This window comes from Punica granatum, chromosome 3, assembly GCF_007655135.1.
Source record: "Punica granatum isolate Tunisia-2019 chromosome 3, ASM765513v2, whole genome shotgun sequence".
Classification (NCBI taxonomy): domain Eukaryota; kingdom Viridiplantae; phylum Streptophyta; class Magnoliopsida; order Myrtales; family Lythraceae; genus Punica; species Punica granatum.
Genome location: NC_045129.1, coordinates 28452875 through 28474394, shown reverse-complemented (window position 1 = coordinate 28474394; position 21520 = coordinate 28452875). Strand labels below are relative to the sequence as shown.

The 21520-nt window shown below is 39.2% G+C and overlaps 1 protein-coding gene and 1 long non-coding RNA gene across 3 annotated transcripts; one reads left to right on the top strand and one right to left on the bottom strand.

Moving 5' to 3' along the window:
* Positions 1 to 6696: 6696 nt before the first annotated feature.
* LOC116200968 lies at positions 6697 to 8971 on the bottom strand. The gene is made up of 2 exons (XR_004155782.1): positions 7594 to 8971; positions 6697 to 7347 (listed from the first exon to the last, which is right to left on the bottom strand). It is a non-coding gene; the product is annotated as an uncharacterized LOC116200968 (long non-coding RNA).
* Positions 8972 to 9530: 559 nt separating this feature from the next.
* LOC116200967 (fruit protein pKIWI502) lies at positions 9531 to 19899 on the top strand. Of its 2 annotated transcripts, none has more exons than XM_031531991.1 (5): positions 9531 to 10363; positions 10684 to 10783; positions 10892 to 10987; positions 11109 to 11189; positions 19750 to 19899. In XM_031531991.1, exons 1-5 carry the CDS (start codon positions 9828 to 9830, stop codon positions 19819 to 19821), a joined length of 885 nt encoding a protein of 294 aa, XP_031387851.1. In that variant the 5' UTR covers positions 9531 to 9827; the 3' UTR covers positions 19822 to 19899. The 2 variants fall into 2 exon arrangements, with proteins under 2 accessions (XP_031387851.1, XP_031387852.1); XM_031531992.1 differs by lacking the exon at positions 19750 to 19899 and adding an exon at positions 12840 to 12949 and having other exon boundaries at positions 9533 to 10363.
* Positions 19900 to 21520: the final 1621 nt, after the last annotated feature.

Here is a 21520-nt window from a genome sequence, read left to right as displayed (position 1 = left end):
CCGTTACTTTTCTATTTTCACTCGCTTCCTTCTTTTCCTTCTATTATCACCCAATACCTTTAACCCTTTTCCTACTTTCACCTTTGGTTACGATTTCCGTTAAATATGCTGACGTGTAATAATTGGTGCGCCGGATCAGCAAAAATTAAATTGGTAGGTTGCATCAAACCGGTTGAAATCAAAACAATTAAATGAACCGACAATGACTAGACAGTTGGTTTCCTCTTCATTCTTTTTGCACAGTTCATCGATCAATTTCTACTCAGTAACGATGTAAGCCAACCCAAGGTTTCCTCTTCATTCTCTTGTACAGTTCATGGATCTCCATCTTCTCTTCCCTTAGTTCTTCTTTCTTTATTGCTTTTTTCTTTCTCCTCTACATCTCTGGTCTCTCTTCATCTCTTACTTTCCTCCTGCTTTGTTTTGAGATAAATTAGTGTTTCAGGAGACGAATTCGGGGGCGAATTCAGAGCCAAAAATCTGCCTCTACAGTTTGTAATTGTGTCATTACATCTGAATTAAGTTGTTGCTTTACTCAACTGTTGGCAGTATCTTATCCAAAAAATCATTGCATGGTCGGTGCAATATCTTTTAAGACGAATTTGTTGGTGAGCCGACCCACTAACAACACAGAATGACAAAACTCGAGCTAAATACGACAACACAGCTGCTGACATTATCAATTCAGCTATTCCTGAAGTAAACTATCTCGGTCAAGTTCGCCGCCCGAACCTTGTCAAGCTCATTGGCTACTGCCAGGAAGGAGAGCACCGGCTTTTGGTCTATGAGTACATGCCCAGAGGTAGCCTCGAGAGTCATCTTTTCGGAAGTGAGTCACTCTTTTTTTCTCCCATCTTAACTTTGTTAACGTGATGTGACCTTCTAACCATGGTATCTGAACATACCTTAATGTAATTGCAACCTGGCCACAACCGCTTCCGTGGGGAGTAAGGGTGAAAGTCGCAGTTGGTGCCGCTCGTGGGCTTGCCTTCCTGCATGAGTCTGAACAACCTGTCATATGTCGTGTTTTCAAGGCTTCTAACATTCTGTTAGATATGGTAAGTTGGAAAGACTTGAGAAAAGTCGACATGCTCGCCTTGCCGTGTTGCTTTATTATGTATATCGGGCGATCAGCTGAGAATAGATTAATATGGCAGGATTTTAATGCTAAACTTTCTGACTTTGGGTTGGCGAGGGTTGCTACTTACGTCCAAGATTATAGGGGGGATTGAGCCAACTATCGAATCCTCTATCCCAACCTACAAAAGATTAAGGGCTTGTTTGGGAACCAAGAATTATTCAACTCTACTTATTTTGAACTAGTAAGAAGAAAAAATGGGTTGGCTTATTTTTTTTCTAATATGAATTTGTGGGCTCCAGGGGTAGGAACAAGTAATAAGCGACAAAAATATGCTTCCTGAAGCCTTTTAGTTTTATTTTTATTTTTTTTACTTCTCCATGTCTTTTTTTTTTCTCTCTATTTTTACATAGACCACCACACGATGAGACGCGTAGGAGCAACGTGCTGACAATCAAGTATTTATTGATAACATTTTATCAAATAAATCAAATGTGTAGAAGACATTTAAAAAAATAGATGTCTACATTAATTTCATGGATTTAATAAAAATTTTGAAAATCAATCTTCATACACACAAAGTACTGATACGAATTTAAAATACAAATAGAAAGTGCATGACATCGCCGTTTTGCTTCTGCGCGCCATAACCGATTTGCGATACGGTTGCGTACGACATTCATTTCGTTGCTGCTCACGTCAACTTTAATTCGTATTCCTGGTTGTTCTGGTGGATTTCAAAATTTATCGTAATCTGCTCAAGCATCGCTGTACTCCTCAAATAACCCGTAGTGATAATGATTGCACCGAATAAAATTATGCAACACAAAAAAGGCAATGGCAATTTGTCCTTGCCTATGCAGTTTGAAATAAGGCATCAATTTCATTATTGCGAATCTCCTCTTCAAAATACTAAAAATCCGTTCAATAACATTACGAACGGATGAGTGCCGATGATTGAATAGCTCCTTCTTTGTTGTTGGCAGATTGTCCTCACCGAAATCACTTTGGTGATACCGTTTTCCCTTGTATGGTGCCAAATATCCAGGAGTATTGGGAAAGCCTATGTCGACAACATAATGTTGTTTTGGAAATAATAAAAGGAAAATTACAGTTAAATATGTTATGGCTGAAATTTTTTGGGAAATAGAACATTGATTAGCAAACCCTCACCACCACTCGGTGTTGAAAATAATTTCAACGTGGCAGTTTCGGAAAAAAATTCTTGAATCATATGCAGAAGCCTCTCAACTTGTCTTGACATATGTAAACATCATATTATGGGAACAAGCGACAAATACATTTTGTGTTATTTCTGTATTTCAATCGCGATAAGCTATTCTTTTCTCCTTAGGGACACAAGTAGTCACATGGGTTCCATCCATAGTTACGATGCAATCCTGGAGGGGCAATGCAAAATTATATAATTTATATAATCTTACGAAATGAAATATAATAGTATGTACTTTTCAAATAGTGCCTTAAGGTAATGCCACTTTTGACAATTTTTGATTTCGGACAGCACAACAACGTTCCTCTGTCTTATATAAATCGGTGCTACGGCTTGTATTCCTCAGAGAATTTTTTTGAATGATCGCGACATTGTTTCCTTAGAATGTTGGTACCTTTCCGCGACTACTGCATATCGCATATTACGTGAAATAATCAATAAGAACATTTCGAGCATCTCTTCGACAGTGATACCATTTGTCCTATCATTGATGCCACAATGTTGTCGAAGTGTGTCATAGAGGCTGCTAAATACGTACGGTTTCCATTCTGAAATTCTCATAGCATCTAACGTTATTCTCCAATACTTCAAGCGTGTACTCTCTTCATTAGAGGCGGGAATTTCTACACGAGATGTTTTGTCTAACTTGTTTTTCGGCCTCCGCAACTTGCATTATCCAAAAGAAAAACCATCGTTGCCTAATTTTCATCTCTTCGTCACTAGAGCTATCTTCATATAGCGAAAAAGTGTTATTTCTTGGCATATTGTCTTTCCACTACGCGCCTATAACAGTGGAAAGAAGTTCATGAATATGTCGTCAATGGTAAAGCACAATAATGCATAAACATACAACATAAAAAATTCCAAGCACACATAAATCTTATTCAAGTCGAGATATCCAAACACACATAACACACGTAACAGTATGATTAGTGTCATAATTAAGAGAAAGAAATGAGATTGTCGAAAAAGTTCCAATAAATATAAAGTGAGATTCTAAGCTCATTCAAGTGCCAGAAAGTTGTTGTAGTCATGCCCTTTGTGCCTCTTCCGCGTGTACATGAAAAGCCTCCTCATTTTGTCATTAATGAGAGCTAAGCTGCCTACTATATACCATTCAATCGGGATTGTCGATTTCAATTTATCCAACTCTACTTTGGCTTTCTTAATGCTATTACTTTCAGGCTTCTTAGGGCTTGAAACATACTTGCTTCTCTTTGACGATGATGGGGTGATCTTAGGCTTGGGTTTGAAATTGGCCTTGAACAAGTCTATGAACTCCTGCAGTTGTGAGGTTGTCGATTGAATGTTTTTTGCGCACTTGATGTCGAGATTAAGATGTAATAAGCTCTTTAACATGGATGAGGTCATCACTCACATCGGAGCCTTCTTCGAGGTTAACTGGCTGTATTTGCTTTTTCTTGGATGTTGATAGGAATTCGTCAAGCACCCGTCGTTCCTCTTGAGAAGTCATCGATGGATCAATCAAGGAGATGCGTAGAGCACCGTAGCAGTTGATGCACCGAAAAGCTCATTGAGCAGATTGTAGTGCTTCCAGCCTCCGGTTCGGAATGTGTTGAAGGTCCTGTTTTTTTGCATGATGCAAAAATGATCGTTGAACGAGGCACTTCATTAAATATGAAGCAAGCAAACAAAGATAACTTATAAATAAAGGATATGCACATATGTATCAAAATGAAGCTCTATTATGCTAAGTTCGACCCGATCTTAAAGAGTAGGAAGACCGTAGCAGAGCTATGGAGATGGGGGCCCTCGATTAACACCTTAGTCGAGAATTTATCCTATGGTCACAAAGCTCTTTACCTCCACAAATCTCTCATGACAAAGGCTGCAGATGCCTCAAGGGTTTCGATCTTGCCCTTTCCTGTCTTCCTGATGCGTCAAGACTCCGAAGATCACTGGTGAGGCTCCATTGCAGCTTCAAATGGCGTGTATCTTGTCACTAATCGACCGTCTTGGAGCTCGATATGCTAGTTGCTCTTCTTGATTTGGGCAGGAAAACGTCGATTGGTGCAACTGAGAACAAGCAGAAAGAGGAAAGGGGGAAGGGAGAACTCGGGCAGGAAGAAGACAGATGGGGCAAGGAAGCAAACATTGGTCCCTACCCAATGGTAAGAATTACGGACTTTAAGTGAAGACTGGACCCATCATATTCAATAATGGAAGATGTTGTAGCCATGCTTCATGGTATTCTAGCTAAGTTAAAAAATCCATGAGGAAGCCAGCAAGAACTGAAGAGGCATGGAGAGAAAAAAAAAGGCTTTAGGAAGCCAATTTTGTCAGCCATGAATAGTTCCTACCCTGGGGCCTACAAGTTTCCCTTGGAAAAACAATAAGCCAACTCATTTTGTCTTCTTGCTAGTTCAAAATAAGTAGAGAAAGACATTTTTTTATTCCAAAACAAGTCCTCGATATCTCGACTTGAATAAGTTTTATGTGTGCTTAGAATTTATGTTGTATGTTTATGCATTATTGTATTTTACCGTTAATGACATGTTCATGAACTTCCTTCCACTGTTATAGACGCACAGTGAAAAGATAATATACCAAGGAATAACACTTCTTTGCGATATGAAAATAGCTCTAGTGATAAAAGATGGAAATTAGGCAATGATGGTTCTTCTTTTTGATAATGCATGTTGCGGCGGCCGAAGAACATGTTTGACGGAATATCTCGTGTAAAAATTCCCAATTCCAAGGAAGAGAGTACACGCTTGAAGTTTTGGGGAATAATGTGAGATGCTACGTAAATTTCATAATGAAACCGTATGTATTTAGCAATCTCTGTAACGCACTTCAACCGCATTATGGCATCAATGATAGTAGGAATGATATCACCATCTAAGAGATGCTTAGAATATTCTTATTGATTATCTCACATAATACGCGATATGCAGTAGTCGCGGAAAGGTACCAACATTCTAGGGAGATGGTGTCGCGATCATTCAAAAACATTCTTCGAGGAATACAAGCCTTAGTACCGGTTTATATAAGACAGAGAAACGTTGTTGTGCAGCTCGAAATTGAAAATTGTCAAAGGTGACATTTCTTTAAGGTACTTTTTGAAAAGTAAATACTATTAGTTTTCATTTCATAAGATTATATAAATTACATAATTTTGCATTGGCCCTCTAGGATTGCATCGAAGTTATGGATGGAACCCATGTGGCTACTTGTGTCTTGAAGGAAAAAAAAGTAGCTTATCGTGATCGGAATACAAAAATAACATAAAATGTACTTGCTGTTTGTTTCCACGATATGATATTTATATATGTCATGACGGGTTGGAAGGGTTCAACACATGATTCAAGAATTTTTTCCGAAACTGCGATATTGAAATTATTTCCAGCGCCTCGTGGTGGCAAGTGTTTGCTGATCAATGTTCTATTTCCCAAAAAAAATTCAACCATAACGTATTTAACTGTAATTTTCCTTTTGTTATTTCTAGAACAGTATTATGTTGATGATGCATGCTTTCCCAATATTCTGGAATATTTGACACCATACAAGGGGGAACGGTATCACCGAAGTGATTTCGGTGAGTACAATCCGCCGACAACAAAGAAGGAGCTGTTCAATTATCGACATTCATCCGTTCGTAATGTTATTGAACTGTGTTTTGGGATTTTGAAGAGGAGATTCGCAATAATTAAATTGATGTCAAATTTCAAACCACATCGACAATGACAAATTGCCCTTACTTGGTTTGTGTTGCATAATTTTATTCGGTGCAATCATTGCCATGATAAGTTATTTGAGGAATATGACAATAATTGGGCAGATTACGATAAATTTCGAAATCCACCAGAATAACCAAGAATACGAATTAAAGTTGACATGAGTAGTAACAAAATGAATGTCGTACGCGACCGTATCGCAAATTGGTTATGGCGTGCAGAGGGAAGACGGCGATGGCTTGCTCTTTCTATTTGTATTTTAAATTCTTATCAGTACTTTGTGTGTATGGAAATTGATTTTCAAAATTTTTATTAAATCCATGCAATTAATGTTAGACATCTATTTCTCTAAATGTCTTATATACACAACCGATTTATTTGATCAAATGTGATCAATAAATACTTGATCGTCAACACGTTATTCTTATGCATTTCATCGTGTGGTGGTTTGTGTAAAAATAGGAAATAAGGGAAGGCATGGAGAAGTAAAAGAAAAAAAAAGGCTTTGGGAAGCCTATTTTTGTCGCCTATGACTTGTTCCTACCCCTTTGGCCCACAAATTCATATTGGAAAAAAAAAAAAGCCAATCCATTTTGTCTTCTTGTTAGTTCAAAATAAGTAGAGTTGAATAATTCTTGATTCCCAAACAAGCCCCCAAACACACATAGCAGTACGATTATTGTCATAACTGAGAGAAAGAAATGAGATTGTTGAAAAAGTTTCAATAAACATAAAGCTGGATCCTGAGCTCATTCAAGAGCCATAACGCTGCTGTAACTATGCTTTTCACGCGTCTTCCGTGTAGTACATGAAAAGCCTTATCATTTTGTCATTAAGGAAAGCTAAGATGCCTGCTATATACCATTCAGTCAAGATTATTGATTTCAATTTATCCAACTCCACCATGGCTTCCTCGATGCTATTCTTTTCAGGCTTCTCAAGGCTTGAAACTTATTTGCTTCTCTTTGACGACGGTGGGGTGATCTTTGGCTTGGGTTTGAAGCTGGCCTTGAACAAGTCCATGCAGTCCAGCATTGTGAGGTTGTCGATGAATGTCTTTTGTGCACTCGACATCGGGACTCAAATACAATAGGCTCTTTAACATAGACAGGGTCATCACTATCGTCGGAGCCTTTTTCGACGTTGACTGACTATTTCTGTTTTTTCTTTGATGTTGATAGGAATTTATCAAGCACCTACCATTCCTCCTTAGAAGTCCTCGGTGGATCGGTCGATGAGGTGCGTAGAGCACTGGTAGCAGTTGATGCACTAAAAAGCTCATTGAGCAGGTTGTAGTGCTTGCAGCCTCTGGTTCGGAATGTCTTGAAGGCCCTGTTCTTCTGCACGATGCAAAAAGGATCGTTGAACGAGACACTTCATTAAATATGAAGCAAGCAAACAAAGATAACGTATAAACAAAGGACTTGCACATATGTATTAAAATGAAGCTGTATCATATTCGGTATTTTACCTTGAAAGATTGCTCGTATATGTGAACTGATATTGGTAGAACTTCAAGTTCACGCTCAAAAGACAAGAAAAAGATTGATATGATGTTATGCGAAGTCGTCAGACGAAGACTGTACCTTAATAAATGTATCCCATACATCGGGAATCACCTCGATAGTATTGGTGTCTTCGTCCAATCCGACTCTAGTATGGTAAAACAGTTCAGTGAACTGCTTTTACATGGTATTCAGTCTCGTTGCCTTCTGCTAGATCTTTTGGGAGCCCAGTTGTTCATCGAGAAATTGCTTTTCCATATCCACAATCATCTCCTTCCAATCTTTTTGCTTCCAAGATGTCGTGTGTATCCTTTTCAACTTGTCAAGCATGATATGAATGAAAGCCAACTCTGTCTTATCAGTCCACTCGAAAATATTCTCACTCTTAGGAGCCATGACGGATGCACTTTTCCGAGTAGAACTTCCACACATAAGCAGGCAAAGAACATGAATAACACAACACAAACAAGTTGTAGCAAAACGAAAGAGCTTTCACTAGTAAAAAATAAGCAGATGGAAAGCTCATAAAGCAGCCAATTTGCAAGTAACCGCAACAATATTAACATAAGAGAAAGAATCAGCATACATTACATCAAAGGACACAAATATGGACAACACACAATTATATGACCAGTTATATCTTCAACACAAGGCAACTAGGAGATGAACATTGACACTCGCAAATTGACAACCTTAAAAAACCATAAAATTGAATCATGAGATGGTAGAATATGACATGGCAAATAGATCAATACAAGACTCGGTTTGGACCTGGTCTTAACAACTCTAAGTTCAGTGACGTCCTTCAATAATATAAGACTCAGTTCAGTGACGATACAAGACTTTGCATGACATGAATTTAATCAAATTAATTTCGATATGTCAGAAAAGGAGTCGTGCCGAGTAGATATGTTGGTTCTGGCAGATCTCATATGCTTTGAAATCCATGAGAAAAATTAACTAACAACATTCATCATGTTCACAACGTTCATGGGTGCCAATAAGTGTTCAGTAACTTGCATATCCCAATTCGATCCGGTCTTAAAGAAAAGGAAGACCGTAGCAGAGTTATGGAGATGGGGACCCTCGACTAACACCTCAGCCGAGAATCTCTGTCCTTTGGTCACAGAGCTCTTTACCTCCGCGAATCTCTCATGACAAAGATTGCAGACGCCTTAAGGGTTCCGAACTTGCCCTTTCCCATCTTCCTCACACATCAAGACTCCGATGATCATTGGCTAGGCTCCATTGCAATCTCAAATGGCATGTATCTTGCCACTAATCAGCCTTCTTGGAACTCGATTTGCTGGTTGCTCTTCTTGATTTGGGCAGGAAAAAGTCAACTGGTGCAACTGAGAACAAGCAGAAAGAGGAAAGGGGGAAGGGATAACTCGGGCAAGAAGAAGACAAATGGGGCAGGGAAGCAAACGTTGGCCCATATTCAACGGTAAGAGTTACTGATGTTGGGTGAACACTGGGCCCACCACATATAATAATGGAAGATGCTGTAGCCATGCTTCACGGTGGTCTTTTAGCTAAATTAAAATGTCCATGAGGAAGCCAGCAAGAACTGAGGGAGGCATGAAAGGGAAAAAAAAAAGGCTTCAGGAAGCCAATTTTGTCGGCCATGAATTGTTTCTACCCCTGGGGCCCCCCAAATTTCCATTGGAAAAACAATAAGGTAACTCATTTTATTTTCTTGCTAGTTTAAAATAAGTATAGCAGAACATTTCTTTATTCCCAAATAAGCCCTAAACCACTCTGGCCAAGACCATAGGGGCTCTATGGTGGAAGATCAAATTTTAAAATAAATTTGAAAATAAAAGGGTGATTTTAAAAATTTTGGAGAATATTTTTGCAAGTGAAAAGGAAGAAAGCTTCCACCAAATTACTCCGATTTTCTTTGGATGAGCATTTTAATATTTGAAAATTCAATGGTCCTCAATTAATTCAATTCGAGTAGATCACCACTAACAAATATAACTCTCCTATCTGTGAAGCTCTGATTTTCTATCTCCAGTGGAGAAGTAAATCACTTTTCCGGATCTCTCTCCGAAAGGACAACGCAATTTTCCGGCAGGGTTTGCAAAGGGAACGAAACGTCGGGTCACTCTTATCCTCCAAATCATCAGGAGAGGAGACCCTCCCACTGCACGCCACGTGGCTCCCCCAACTCCGAAAGAGAGTCCCCCACAGGCGCACGTTAATCTCCGCCGCCCTCGCCCCCTCCTTTACCGCCGCCTCTCTCTCCCCCTCTCCCCCCGCCCATCTCCGCCGCCACCCATCTCACTCTCTCTCTCTCTATACTGCTCAGCATGCCCCTCCTCCTCTCTCCCCCCTCCACCACTTGTCCCCATGCCTTCCTCTCCCCGCCTGCCCCACCCATGCCTCTCCCCCGCCTAAGCCCCCTCCACATCAGACGCCGCCTCGCCTCCCTCGCCGTCGCCGCCGCTGTCCGCCAGGACACCATCGTTTGGACTCCCGCCCTGCTCTCCGAGGTCGAGCCCGCCGCCGCCTCCCTCTTCCACATCAGCGTCGACGTCTCCGATTCTTCCGAGCTTGCCGGCTCCCACAACCGCCCGGGCCAGTACCTCCAGCTCCGCGTCCCTGATGCACCCAAGCCTTCGTTCCTGGCCATTGCTTCGCCGCCTTCCCTGGCAGCGTCCACTGGGCGGTTCGAGTTCCTGGTCAAGAGTGTGGAGGGCACGACTGCTGAGGCGCTCTGTGCATTGAAGAGGGGGGATGTGGTTGAGCTGAGTCCGGTCATGGGGAAAGGATTCGATATCGCCCGCATCGACCCTCCCAAAGATTACCCCACCGTCTTCATCTTCGCCACTGGATCAGGAATCAGGTGAACTATTCTCTGTTTACTGCACATGCCAATTGGAGGAAATGTGATGTGGTCTTTGTGGCAGACGAATGCTCTGTTTGGCTCTTATGAATCGAATGGCAAACGTTAGAAAGCCGAAATGAGTATAAATCAGAATCGAGGATTGAGGTTTCATCGAGAATGCATACTTGATTAGAAAGTTTGAATCTTTGCCGAAGTTATCATATATGTACTTTCGTTGTTTGCTCTTCGAATTTGCCCCATTTGCTGTGTATAGCCGAACTGCATCTCATCGAATATTAGTCAACTCTTGAATTGGTTCCTCTTGTCTCGACTTGCAGTCCTATCAGGTCACTCATTGAATCTGGGTTCAGCGCGGACAAGAGATCCGATGTGAGACTCTATTATGGTGTCAGAAACCTCCAACGAATGGCTTATCAGGTTTGTCTTTTACTTTATTGAGCTCGTATATTTTTTCCATACTGCAATAATTTATGTGTCTAGAGAGCATATTACAATTAGATGCAATGGTTTTACCTGTTTGTATAGGATAGGTTTAAAACTTGGGAATCTTCCGGTGTAAAGATCGTGCCAGTACTATCGCAACCAGATGATGGTTGGACTGGTGAAACTGGTTATGTACAGGTAATAATGTATTCAAGCTTGAGAAAGTTCCTTTCTTTTTGTCCCTCAATAGTTTTTTTCCCTCCAACTCGGCACAGGTGCCTTTCTATCCTCAATTCTTATATTCACTGCTTGTTTGCAGGCAGCATTTAGCCGAGCCAAGAAGGCTTTTACCCCTATGTCCACTGGTGCCGTGCTTTGTGGGCAGAAGCAGATGACTGAGGTTTGATGCTCTTTTACTTCTTCTAAATTCATTTGCTACCAATTTGTTTCTTCTAGATCATAATGGGTATTTCTGTGATGGATTATCTTACCAATTGACATATCATATTGCACATATAAACCTTACATGACACTGTAGTTACGTGAAATATTGCATCTATTTGATTGAACTGCCAGATCACTTAATTGTGTGTAGCCTTTCGTGTCACCTACAAATAATGTTCAGTTAAGGTGACCGTAGAAACTCCCTTTTTATGAATTTGTCAAGGTTTTTCTTTCGTTCTTTCTATACTTGTTAGTACACTTTTTTGGATGTACTTGGTTCACCTCTTGCTGGTGCTAGTCCAGTGAAAGCTAAGATCGGAAGATCTTTGGACAATGCAATCATAAGACTCTTGTTGGGTTTTTGGTGAATAGTAAGGTCCCGTCTTCTTCAAAAATGAAGTTCTCATTCAATGAAAAGCTGCAGGTACTTGCCCTCAAAGTGTTATACACTTCGATAGAGGTAGTCCACTCTAAATATATTGACATCCTATCAGGTCAAATATAGGGAAGTGCATGGGCGTTTTAGGATAGTCAAATTCTCCCATTTATTATTTAGCTATTCTGGATAAGTGCGGAAGAATATTTAGTATCCTTGAGGTCTGAAGCTTTGAATAATTAAGTAGAACATCATGAAACTCCCAAATTCTATTGTTTCCTATTGAAGAGGAAATATAAAAATAGTGGAATGCAGTCGAGTGTACTAGTAGGTTGATGAAGAGCTAAAATTGGTGTCCTGCTGGCTTCGTATCATCAGAGTTGTCTTTTCTTCAGTCATTAGCTCAGATAGAAAACAGAAAACAGCGAATCTATGGAAGTTTTGATGGACAAGATCCATCAAAGTGGCCTTTTTTACTTACAACTTAGGCACCTCAAGAAATAATTCGTGATGCTACTTTGCTGTCTTAGTCTTATAAATAATAGCCTTATTGCTGTTAACCATCGTCATGCGCTTGCTACGTCGGTGGGCAGCTAGAATTTGGGGTGATATTAGTACAATACTAACAATCACTGCCTTCGTTCAGAAAGAAAAATTGGTTTTACCCTGAGTTAGCTTAAAATTCTAAGTGACTGGCCAATCTGCAATGTTAAATATAGAGGGTGTGTACTTAATGGCTTTTCTGGGAATTATGGAAAAAAGGCCCTTCAATAATAATGTCAGCATGTTTACTATGTACTTTGGCTGGGAAACATGAAAAGCTAGCTGCTGTGAAAGTTTAGGCTGAGGCTTTGGGTTTTATCAGGTCCATATCATTCTGGCCACCCAATTCATGCAAAATCCACAAGATAAAAGCTCATTCCCATCTCATAGCTCACTAAGGATGGACTTAATATTCATGTTCTTGGCATGTTTACAGGAGAATGTTACATTTTAGGAACTAGACAACTGGTGTTCCATTGAATTATCTAGCATCATCATGTACAGGTGGACTTTGCCAATGATGTTATTATATACATGTTCGTTCTGACTAAGTGAATAGTGCCTCCTGTCACATAGTTCTGCATGAGGGATCATTCAATTTGATTAATTGCTGATCTATACGATAACGAAGAAACCTGTCAAACTCTGGTCAGTAATTAACACAGACCTTTGGCTGCCCTTGTGCAGGAAATTACCTCAATTCTTGTAGCAGATGGAGTTTCTAGTGAGAAAATATTGATGAACTTCTGATAATAATCAACCCGAGTGACTTTTCGGGGGGGGGGGGGGGGGGGGGGGGGGGGGGGTATCATTGTTGTCTAATGCCATTGCATATCTATTGGCGTCCTGTGCTGGAGATTGGGATTCCATGTCGCAACCAAGAAATAAGATCAGTTTTGTTATTCTTTATGCCTCAAAATTGTATCTTAAGAATAATATCCAATGAAAGATGTAAGATAGACTAGCTGAATGTTGGGGCTCGATTCGAGAATATGTTGAGTCTTCTTCTTTTTCGTCTCTGCCTATTTTAAGCATTGAATTTTTATTTTCAAATATGCTTTGTAGTCTTGGCTCATATGTGTAGATATTCGCCATGGTTAAATGGGATTCTTTGACTAAAACTGTGGCAGTCTGTATTATCTGCGTTGTAACAAATGGCTTGTAGAAAAGCTTTCATGGTATCTCAGAACAATGAATTCATTGTAAGAAATCAAACATATAATCTGAAACCACAAAGGACAGACCCAGAGAAGGGACAGAATAAAAGAAATTGTTACCTTTGTATCAATTCTCGCGAATACAAAAACCAACACCAGCCATGAGAGCTTTGTATTCAAACAAATAAAAGAACTGCACAAAAATAAAACGACTTTTCGAAGAAAAAAAAATACAATGTACGAACATTGGAGAGTATCCATGGACGTTAACAAAAAGAAAAAAATTCTTCAACTTTATGTCACATCGCTTTAAAAAATATTATACTCCCATCTAATGATTTTATTAATATTGTAAACCCTCACCATTAACTGATCTATCGAATTTGGTTACCCAATTACTGATTCAATTTGATCATATTCTCCTTCCATCTTCCTCCAAACGTCAGGTTTTGCCAAAAGCTCATATCCTCATATTTGCCCAAGAAGTATTTCCTATATTTTTCCTCTGAAGCAATCCCGTAGATGGACCGATTAGATTAGCTTTCTCTTTTCTCTCTGAACCCAATTAAAAAAAAAAAAAGCCTGGAAGCAATACTTATAGAATATTTCCAAAAATCTTTTGACAAAAATAGGTCTGATTTTCCCTAAATCTCTCACATCTCCGTGAATCAAATAAGATGGAAAACTCATGGAAGTAATACCTACAGATTATATGTTGAATCTACTGCAAAAAAAAAAAAAAGAATCTTCATCCCACAACTCTCGCTTGTTGATTGATTTGCTCTGTTGTTGAACCTCTCGCGGAGAAAATATCTCATTCCTAAACCCTCACTTGTTGATCGATTACCTTTCTCTTTCTTTTGTTTTTGTAGAATCGTAACCGATAACTCGCTCAGTTTCCATCACAGAGGAAAAACAAAGAACCTTAATGGCCAAGACCCAAAAAGCTAGTCATATTTGGTAGTAAAACAATTATTTACTCTACTTTATTTATTCTAGCTAAAGACAAAGTCAATGTAGATTTTTAATTTTTGGGTCCATAAGTTTGACAAAAGTGCTAACGACAAGTATTTGTTCATCACTTGTTATGAAATAAATTGCCCGTGTAAAAGACATGTACAGAAATAGATGTCTATCTTAACTGAATGGATTTAATAAAAATTGGCAAAATCAATTTACAAACAGAGAAAGTATTGCTAGTAATTTCAGATACATAGACCTCAGTGCATGTCATCCCCCTCCTCTCTACACGCCATAACCGATTAGCGATACGGTCACGTATAGAATTGATTTCATGACTACTCATGTCCACTTCAATTCTAATTCTTGGGTGTTCTGGTGGATTTCGAAATTCATCGTAATCCTGCCAAGTATTGCCGTACTCCTCAAATAAACTGTCGTGGTAATGATTGTGGCGAATAAAATTATGCAACACAAAACAAGGCAATTTGTCTTTGCCTATGCGGTATGAAGTTTGGCATCAATTTCAGTATAGCGAATCTCCTCTTCAAAATTCCAAAACAACGTTCGATGACATTATGTACTGATGTGTGGCGCTGATTGAATAGCTCATTTTTGGTTGTCGGCGGATTGTCCTTACCGAAATCACTCCGGTGATACCGTTCCTCCTCGTATGGAGCCAAATATCCCGGAATATTGGAAAATCCTGCATCGACAACATAATATTGTTTTGGAAATAACAAAAGGAAAATTACAGTTAAATACGTTAGGGCTGAAATTTTTTGGGAAATAGAAAGTTTATTAGTAAACACTCACCACCACATGGAGTTGGAAATAATTCCAATGTGGCAACTTCGGAAAAAATTCTTGAATCATGTACCAAACCCTCCCAACCCGTCATAAGATATGTAAACATCATATCATAGGAACAAGCGGCCAGTACATTTTGTGATATCTCTATATTCTGATCGCGATAAGTTACTCTTTTCTCCTTAGGCACATATGTAGCCACATGGATTCCATCCATAGCTCCGATGCAATTCTATGGGGCAATGCAAAATTATATGTAATTTATATAATATTACGAAATGAATTATTATAGTATTGAATTATCAAAAAATTACCTTAAAGAAATGCAATTTTCAATTTCGAGCTGCACAACAACGTTCTTCTGTCTTATACAAACGGGTGCTAAGGCTTGTATTCCTCGGAGAATTTTTCGGAATGAATGTGACACCGTCTCCTTAGAATGTTGGTACCTTTCCGCGACTACTACATATCGCTTACTATGTGAAATAACCAATAAGAACATTTCGAGCATCTCTTCGACGGTGATACCATTCCTAGTATCATTGATGCCACATTGCTGTCAAAGCATGTCACGGAGATTTGTAAATACGTACGGTTCCATTATGAAATTGTCATAGCATCTAACGTTACTCCCCAAAACTTCAAGCGTGTACTCTCTTTCTTGAAGTTGAGAAGTTCTACATGGGATGTTCTGACTAACTTGTTCTTCTGTCGCCGCAACTTGCATTATCAAAAAGAGGAACCGCCATTGATTAATTTACATTTCTTTGTCACTAGAGCTATCGTCATATTGTGAAGAAGTGCTATTCCTTGGCATATTGTCTTTCAACTGTGCGCCTATAATAGTGGAAGGAAGTTCATGAACATGTCATTAATGATAAAACACAATAATTCATAACCATTCAAAATAAACATTCCAAGCACACATAAAACATAATCAAGTCAAGATATCCAAACACACATAACAAATATAGCAGTACGAGTAAGGTCATAACAAAGAAAAAGAAATGAGGTTATTGAAATAGTTCAACTAAACATAAAGCCGAATCCCGAGCTGATTCAAGAGTCCGCAAGACATCCCCTTCGGTTGTCCTCCGTGTAGTACATGAAAAGCCTCCTCATTTTATCATCAAGGAGAGCTAAGCTACCAGCTATATACATGCAACGAGGGATTGTCGGTTTCAATTTATCCAACTCCACCATGGCTTTCTCGATGATGTTCCTCTCAGGCTTTTCAAGGTTTGAAATGGACTTGCTTCTCTTTGACGACGGTGGGGTGCTCTGTGGCTTCTGTTTGAAACTGGCCTTGAACAAGTCCATGCACTCATGTAGTTGTGAGCTTGTCGATGAAGGTATTTTGCGCACTCGACGTCGGGACTCAAATATAATAGGCTCTTGAACCTAGACGGGGTCGTCACTCTCGTCGAAGCCTTCTTCATGGTTGATAGGCTGGTTTTGCTTTTTCTTGGATGTTGATATGAATTCCTCATGTAGCTGTCGTTCCTCATCTGAAGTCCTCAGTAGATCGGTCGAGGTGATACAGAGAGCATTGGTAGTAGTTGAAGAATTGAAAAGCTCATTCAGCAAGCGGTAGTGCTTGCAGCCTCTGCTTCGGAATGTCTTGGACGCCCTATTCTTCTGCAAGTTAAAATAAGGATCATTCAACGGGACACATCATTACATTCGAAGCAACCATACAAAGCGAGCGTATAAATAAAGGATATGCACATATATGTTAAAATGAAGCAGTAATATAGTCAGCATTTTACCTTGAAAGACTTGTTGTATTTTTCAACTAATATTATTAGGAATTCAAGTTCACACTTAAAAGACAAGAAAAAGATTAATATAATGTTATGCAAAGTTGGAAAACGAAGATTGTACCTTGATAAACATATGGCATACATCAGGACTCGCCTTGATAGTGTTGGTGTCTACATCCCATCCGACGCTAGTATGGTTGACCAGTTCAGTGAATTGCTTGTACATTCCCTTCAGTCTCGTACACTTGTCCTTTATCTTATGGAAGTACAGTTGCTCATCGAGAAATTGCTTTCCCATCTCCACCGTCATGTCATCCCATTCCCTTTGCTTCCAGGATGTGGTGTGGCTTCTTTTCAACTTCTCAAACATGATATTAATGAAAGCCAACTCCATCTGATCAGTCCACTCGAGGATATTCGCACCCTTAGGAGCCATGGTGGATGCACTTGTTGGAGCAGAACTTCCACACGTAATAGGCAAACAAAATGAATAAAGCAACATAAACAAGTTACAGCATAACGTATTTCAATTACTCAGCAATACAACAAAAACTAGTGTTCTGTCATGAGAGTTTATTTTTGGGATGAACTCAACCGTCCACTTGTTCATTCATACCATAAAACGATTGCAAGAATGGATAAACTGAAACCAACAAGGATGAGCCCCTCATATTAACCCAAAGAATGAAAAAAACCAAAAAAATGAAAAAAGCGAAACCATAAAGCAAGCCCATGCCTACTCAAATTACCCCCAAAGAATGGAACAAAACCAAAACCAAGGATGAGCACCCCACATTAACCCACAGAATGAAAAAAATCACAAAATGGAAAAAGCTAAACTAGAGAACAAGCCCTTAGAATTTATCCAATTTTCATCTTTCTATCTCAGAACAGTGAGACCATGCTAGGGTGTGGAAATATAGAGGCATTTTGAAGTGTTATCTAAGACCTTTTATGTGCTGTCTACTATGAGAAAACCGTCCGACTAGAAATTCAAATGAATTATAACCAAACTCAAAAAATCGATCTTGAAAATACCCTCTTGAAGAACAATTTATGGACTTTTCAATTTTTTTTCAAACTCTGAAGAGTTCCAGGAAATAGTAAAGAGGAAAAGAGGAAGGACTAATGGCTACTTAGATGAACTCATGCCTACTCAGATTAACCAAAGAATGCAACAAAACCAAAACTAACAAAGATGAGCCGCTCACATTAACCCACTGGATGAAAAAAATCACATAATGGAAAAAGCTTAACCATAAAACAAGCCGATGCCTCCTACTCAGATTAATCGAAACTAAAAAACAAGCTTCCTACTTAGCGACCGTAGAAGCAAAAAAATCAACATCATTATGCAACCGACAAGGAGTAATCGAGAAAGAGGGCAGAGGAAGCTACCTCGATTGAAGATGGCTCTCCCAAGCAGAGGTGGACCGGTTCTTAAAGACCACCGTGTAGGTGAATAGAGCAATGGAGGGGGCCATCGACAAAGAACCAAGTCACGAATATCTGTCCTTTGGTGACAGACCTCACTAACTCCGGGAATCTCTCCTGACAAAGTCGAGCTTTCACTCTTCTTCGGACCACATCTTTCCTCATCTTCCTCATGCCCGTACACTTCGCAAATCACTACGGGGCCTCCACTAATCTGCGAAATGGCGTCTTCCTTGTCATTAATTGGCAGTTTTCAAGTTGGATTAGCTAGTTCATGTGCCCTATTTCGGTCGAAAATGGGACTGATTGCGTGGAACCCTAAAATAGAGGCAAAACTGGAACTCTAGAGAAGGGAACGATGGTTTCTGTTGGGTAGGAAGATGGCCCCTACCCAATGGTCATAATTGGCCACCGATGGGGGGAAAAAGAAAGAGCATCATGTGACATTGTCGTGGGTGCAAGGCAAATATGTCAATCGATGGGACCCTTATTTTTCAAAGTTATCTTTGTCCTCGTGCAAGTAAAAATAAGTAAAGTTGAATATATTTTACTTCCCAAACATGCCCTTAGATTTTCACTCATCGAAGAAACCCTAATTTTCCTCATTCTCACTAAATGCTTCTTTTGCAAGGAAGAAAATTCTCGCTCTCTTTAAACTTTACTTTTCTACTTGCCCATTAATGAGTGACGTGTGGCATGAGATTTATTAGCTTAAAGATAAAGGAAATAGTTTTTTTTTTGGGAAAAAGGTACTTTTTATTATGTAATAAATTTTTCCCCTTGTAATTTTTATTGTTATTTAAGAAGAGGTAAATTACCCAAAAAAATACAAAATTTGCACTTTATATTAATTTTAGCACAAACTCTTTTTTATCATCACAGAAATTCATGAACTTTTAATTTCCTATCACATTTAGCACAACGCGGCCTGACCCGTCAATTTAAACGGAATTGTTCGATGTTGCACTTTAATGATTGTGACGAGGCTAATGTCGGCCGACATGAATTCCCTCCATTGCTCGACTAACGAAATTATTTGTTTGCCCCTCACCCTCTTCTTCTATTTGTTTGATGGGGTCTGGCAAAATGGAGATTTCACCTCTTATCCATTTAGGGTTTAAAATTGCATCAGTAAAAGGAAATGGGGGGGAAAACAAATTGTCTTGGATGATCATTACGAAGAAAGGAAATTCAGGTTGGGCATATGATATTTTGATGGAATTAGGGCACAAAACTCACGGATTTGAGGTCCACGGTAGATATCAGAGATGCAAGCTGATGGCATATGCAGATTTTGCAAGAAATTTTAGGCGCAGAGGTGATTTGTTGCACATAGCAGACATGTTAGGATAAATTGACCATCACACTTACTGATTTTGTATAAATTAGGGTTTTATAGATCAACATTTGGAGTTTATCATAAATTAAGAACAAGAATTAGGGTTACCTTTGATGAATTGGAGGATTTTGCAGGACCTAAGGGCTACCCGAATTGGGGGACTGTGCAGACTGAAGTTTGGGGCTGCCTGTGACGAGTTGAGATAAAGGAGCTAAGGATAAGATGAAGGGCAATGTTTGTATGGTGTTATGCTTTCTATGTATTTGGTTCTATGGTTTGTTATTTGGTGGAGGAAAAAACTCGAGCAGTTAGTTTGTTTTATGTCTATTTCGGATTTGGTGTAACCCCTTGATTGTTCAATGACAATGTCCTATATATAGTCAAATTGTTCTCTTCTTCTTTTGTCCATTCCCATCTTGGAATGATCATTCAATAGCACAAAAATACACATCTAAAGCATAACATGTTGAAATGAACAACAATATAACAATATGATATTCATATTCTCATATGTTTGAGTTTCACACAATTATCTATAGAGAACTTGCAATATTCATTTAGTATGTGCCAAATATAATGGATGTCCACATCCATTGCACTCTCAATTAGGCTGATGAAATGGAGGCTAACATCCATCCTCATTCACGTACTATCCTATACATTCTACTTAGAATAACCCACAGAAAGGAACATATCCACAAAAAAGGAACACTCAAAAGTGAGACATGTTGTTGTTACTATTGTGAGACATGCTGTTGCTACGAGACATGTTGTTTCTGCTGGTGCGAGAATTGCTATTGTTGCTGGCTCATATTTTGATGCTTTTGCTTTTGGAAAAATTGTTCTCTCAATCTCCCTTGATGGCAAATTCTTACTTGTTCACCAAGCATCAACACGAAAAATGTGAAATGTGTTTCACTTACTCCATAAGCACCGTTTAAGGTGATAGAACTCATATGTACTTACATGAACAAAAGTAATTCCCATTTCTTTCCCAATTGTAATATCCCTTTGCTGTTTGTGCTTTCTCATTGTGAACTAAAGTCTCATGAGATGGTCTTTGTTGCTTTCTTCTAACCTGTAATTGACATGGTTCAATGTTAGTTAAACAATAACACTACCATTGAAATGAAATTTACTAAGATAAGACTTACATGTAGCTTTGATGGTCCTTGGGCCATCTGTCATGGAGCCACCTGACCTGATTGCACTTGACTTGAGTCAAGACCTGAAGCCATCTGACTTGAAGAATTCTTGCGTAGCCTTCCCCTCTTCCTGATCTGATTAAGAGAAATAAGCTTATTACATGAGCTAGTGATGCTGGTTAAGAGAGATAAGCATATTACCTATGGTAGCTATGTTAAAGTTATGAGAGATAAGCATATTACATGAGTTGGTACTGCTGGTTCTTGTTCTCTCCCCTTGTCTTTGCATGTCTTTTTGTTGTGTTCATACTCACGGCACAAATCACACTTCATCTCAACTCCATTCTTGGAAAATTTATTGGGATTACCTTTCCCATTGTCCTTCTCAATTTTATACTTTTTCCTGGCCTTTTTTAGCTTTCCTATTTCCCTCATAACTATTAGAGGTAATAAAGGTTCACTGTCGACCTTTTCCCTTTTTTTTTCCCATTCAATGGCCGTAGAAGCTAATCATGTGCCTTTAGATAGGTATTCTTTGTGTAAAAATTATCAACAAAATCCTATGCGTCCTCTTTTAACCAATGAATGCCTGCATTGGCATGAGGGCAAGAGATTCTTGTAAGATCCCACATTATGTACTCGGAAGTCCTATTCTTTGGCTTCACACCGTAAGTCTCATCTCTGTGTACCACCTCAAATACCTCACGTCCAACATGTGTAGGTGTGCATAATGCACTAATGAGCTTATTCTCTTCGAGCT